General features: G+C 37.5%; 1 protein-coding gene across 2 annotated transcripts; it reads right to left on the bottom strand.

The window, feature by feature from the left end:
• On the bottom strand, positions 1-2,170 carry LOC133692753 (protein SLOW WALKER 1-like). 2 transcript variants are annotated; one of them, XM_062113887.1, is made up of 2 exons: positions 362-2,170; positions 1-194 (listed from the first exon to the last, which is right to left on the bottom strand). In XM_062113887.1, the coding sequence occupies exons 1-2, from the start codon at positions 1,923-1,925 to the stop codon at positions 190-192; spliced, it is 1,569 nt and encodes a 522-aa protein (XP_061969871.1). In that variant the 5' UTR covers positions 1,926-2,170; the 3' UTR covers positions 1-189. The 2 variants fall into 2 exon arrangements, with proteins under 2 accessions (XP_061969871.1, XP_061969869.1); XM_062113885.1 differs by having other exon boundaries at positions 1-2,163.
• Between the last annotated feature and the right edge of the window lie 1,384 nt (positions 2,171-3,554).

Genomic DNA, 3,554 nt, shown 5'->3' with positions numbered 1-3,554 from the left:
TACAGAATGAGGTAGTTCCATGACTGAAAGAACCTTCAATATTAAATTTAGAATGAAACACAGTTTTTTCGTCACCTCTCCTGCAGATATGTGGCGGGAAAGACATTCAATACAAAATGGATGAACACCATCTCGTGTAACTACAGTTACAATCAGAGCAAGAACACCATCGCCATTAAAACAAGGGTACTAATCTGAAAATTTGAGAAGAATTATTCGAATAAGAACATAAATGGAGCAAAATTGCAAAACTTCACTAATGACAACCTAAGCCAAGGTGTCAGCAATATCACAACACTAAATATAACCCCATTTAAGTTCTATCTTCTCCCGGCAATTCTCAATAAAGGAGAAATTATACCCTGTATCTCTTGTAGTGAATGTTGAATTCTGATCTCCTCTTCAACTGACCTTTTCAGGTTTCTAATATGACTTTTCAAAGCATCAGAAGCTCTAATATCATCAGCCCGCATTTCAACTACCTTTTTAGTCAGCCCCATCAATAAACTTGAATGTCTTGGCATAGTTGAGTGCTTATGCAAGAAACCCAACAACAACCCAAGCTCCTCCTCATCCAAATTCACAACACATTTCAATAACTTCCTCCTTGCCACCATTTCCTCCATCACAGCCACCACATTCTCTGGATTCTTCCCACTCAAAACTGAAACCAGCGCTTCTTTATGCCTAAACTTCTTCAACAACTTATCATGCTCCGACAATTTCACCTTCTTTGGCCTCATTATCAAATGATCCCCCTCATTTGGCTTCTCCCCTTGACTCCTATGAAAATACCTAAAATATGTTGGCCTCAAAGCCCGCCTCTGTGGTTCCTCTACACTGCCCAGCGCCCAAAAATTCCCTAATTTACTCTCTCCCACATCCTCCTTTCCTTTTCTCCTCCCAGCAAATATAATCCCATTGGAAGACCCAATGACCCTAGTCATACAATCCGGAGAAAACCCAATGGACATAAGCGGGGCAGGAAACCTCATGGAATGAGTAACCTTCATTTTTGCATAATCAAAAACCTTCATATACCCATCTAAAGCCACACTCAAAATCCTATACTGCAAAGCCTCCTCTTCACTCTCTTTCCCTACTTTCCCTACACAAATAGAAGTGACAGTCTTGTTATGACTCTCCATCGAATAAACCATCTTCCCTCCTCCAATCATATCCCATATCTTCACACTATTTCCTCCTGCAGTCGCAATCATTCCGCCTGAGGGCAAGAAAATCACATCCTCAACTGGCTTTCCATGATTCACTTCGATAACTGATTCCTTACTATCAACCCTCACATCCCACAGCTTTACAGTGTGATCATAAGACCCAGTAACAAATATCTCTCCATTAATCGGAGAGCAATCACCACACCTCGCATAGTCCCTGTGACCATACAAATCCGAAACCACACTCTCTCCAGCAACATCCCAGTATTTAACAACAGAATCATCACCACCAGACACCAAATGTAGCTTATCGAGTAACGGGTACTTAACAAAACGAACAGGGCGCGCGTGGGACTTCAGGCGACGAAGAGGGGTTCGTGTCTTTACATCGAATACCCGAATAAGGCCGGAGAGATCGGAGGCAGCGATCAGGGAGCCGTCGCAGCGGAAGGAGCAGGAGGTGACAACATCGGAGAAGGAGATGGTGGATGTGGGAGAGAGTGTTTTGGAGGAGAAGAGAGTGAGGGAGGCGGAATTGGTGGCGGCAAATTGGTGTGGGGATATAGGTGAGAAATCAATGGAAGGGATGGATGAGATGAGGTTTGAAATTTGGTGGGATTTGAAGGAAGACCAGTATTTGGATTCAGGGGTTTTCGATGGGGTTTTAGATTTGCGTTTTAGTTTTGGTTTTGTAGGGAAGGTTTTAGAGATGGTGATTTCTCGGGGTTGTTCTACAAGAAGGTCTGCCATTGCAGATGGCTTTGCTTTTCTTTTAGGGTTTTATCAGTGGTTTGCACATAGAAATATACAATTGCTCGCAGCTAGCAGGCTGGCTGGTAAGATTACCCTTTAATTCTCCAATACCTAAGCTAAAATGCCATTACCCAAAAGCCCACAATTCTGTACCATAGCCCATGCTTAAGCTTTATTCCCTGTATTTTGAACAAAATTATAGCATAGTTCTTTATGTTAGAATACCTGTAACAGGCTAATAATTCTAGCTAACTCACTTTATTAGAACAGGTTTCTCTTAATTCCACATGCATCTTTTATTAAACTAAAACACGACGGCAGTCCTAAGATTATTCTTCCAACTCTTGATCTTTGCTTTTGGTTCATAGTTGTCTCCTTTGTCATCATGTTTGTTCTAGAAATTTCGTTTAGTTTCTTTTTTTTTTTTTGAGTAATTTCTCACAACCTTCTGTCAATTTTCTTTTATCTATTAAAAAAAACCGAGAGGGGAGATCGAGAAGGAACTTGCATTAATGGGAGAGTTGGATTTGCATAAATATAATCCTTTTTCTTCAATTTTCACTCTTTAAAAATCATATGTCATTTAGGTTCTCCCCTAGTTGTTGATTTGATGTTTATTTTTTTTTATTTGGTGTTTTTCTCCTAGATGAAATTATGCTTTTTATGTTCTACTAGCTTCTCTTTTTGGTTTTTTAATTTTAATTTCCTCCTAAAGCTTTTTTTTAATTGTTAGAAAAACTTTCCCATGTTTTTTTTTCATTTTTTGGATGTCCTTCACTCTTCATGGTTTTGTGTAATATATATAAAAAAAGATAATAATCCCAACTCAAGAAAGTTAATTTTAGAAAAATCTTAGAACAAAATATTTGTTTCTTCCAATAAAAGCTCCATCATCTATGTTTTCATACGTTGAGCATATAAAAAGAAGGTTTATTAATATCTTGTTTCAACAGTATAAAGTAGATATATAAATTTAATGAGAGTTTGTTTATTTGGATAGATTAATGGGAATTGAATGATGAATGCATTACTTTATGGAGCTTGAAAATTGTTTTTTTATTTTAACGTTTTGATTACTGGGGACTAGTAATAAGCTGGTTGGGGGGTGATTAGTACTTAAAAGTGTATTCTCATTAAGACTTTATATCATCATATTGCACTTAAAGTATCATTAAATTCCCTAACTTAAGCATGTTTTATAATAACTAGTCTGATAATATGAGATAGCTTTAATTTATGGTAAATGCTCATTTTAAATGCAGACATATTTCACAATTCAAAAGATTGATTGATGTGATTAACTATTGAAAGTGAAAGACAAAGAAAGGGTTAAGGTTAGAGAAGAAATGTTTGATCAAACTGGAACACCATTCAGTCATTGAATCATATCTGAAGTTATGGATATTAGATTGATGTTTGGTTTATTGTTCTGGAAAGTGAAGACATGGGCCTACAACTTTCATGAGAGTGGAAGACCCAAATTTGTCATTTGCAAATTCAAAGCTTGGCCACAAAAGAAAAACCAGAATCTGTCATGCAATCCAGCCCAAACACTGCTCAGAAATTTACCCATAGCTGGAGTTCTAGAAGGCAAAATGACATGGGTAGAAAGATAAGACAATTTCC

Source organism: Populus nigra, chromosome 4 (assembly GCF_951802175.1).
Source record: "Populus nigra chromosome 4, ddPopNigr1.1, whole genome shotgun sequence".
NCBI lineage: Eukaryota > Viridiplantae > Streptophyta > Magnoliopsida > Malpighiales > Salicaceae > Populus > Populus nigra.
This window is presented reverse-complemented; position numbering and strand designations above follow the sequence as displayed.

Excerpts from the sequence above, each read along its gene's own strand:
- LOC133692753 (XM_062113885.1), bottom strand. The coding sequence starts at position 1,925 with ATGGCAGACCTTCTTGTAGAACAACCCCGAGAAATCACCATCTCTAAA.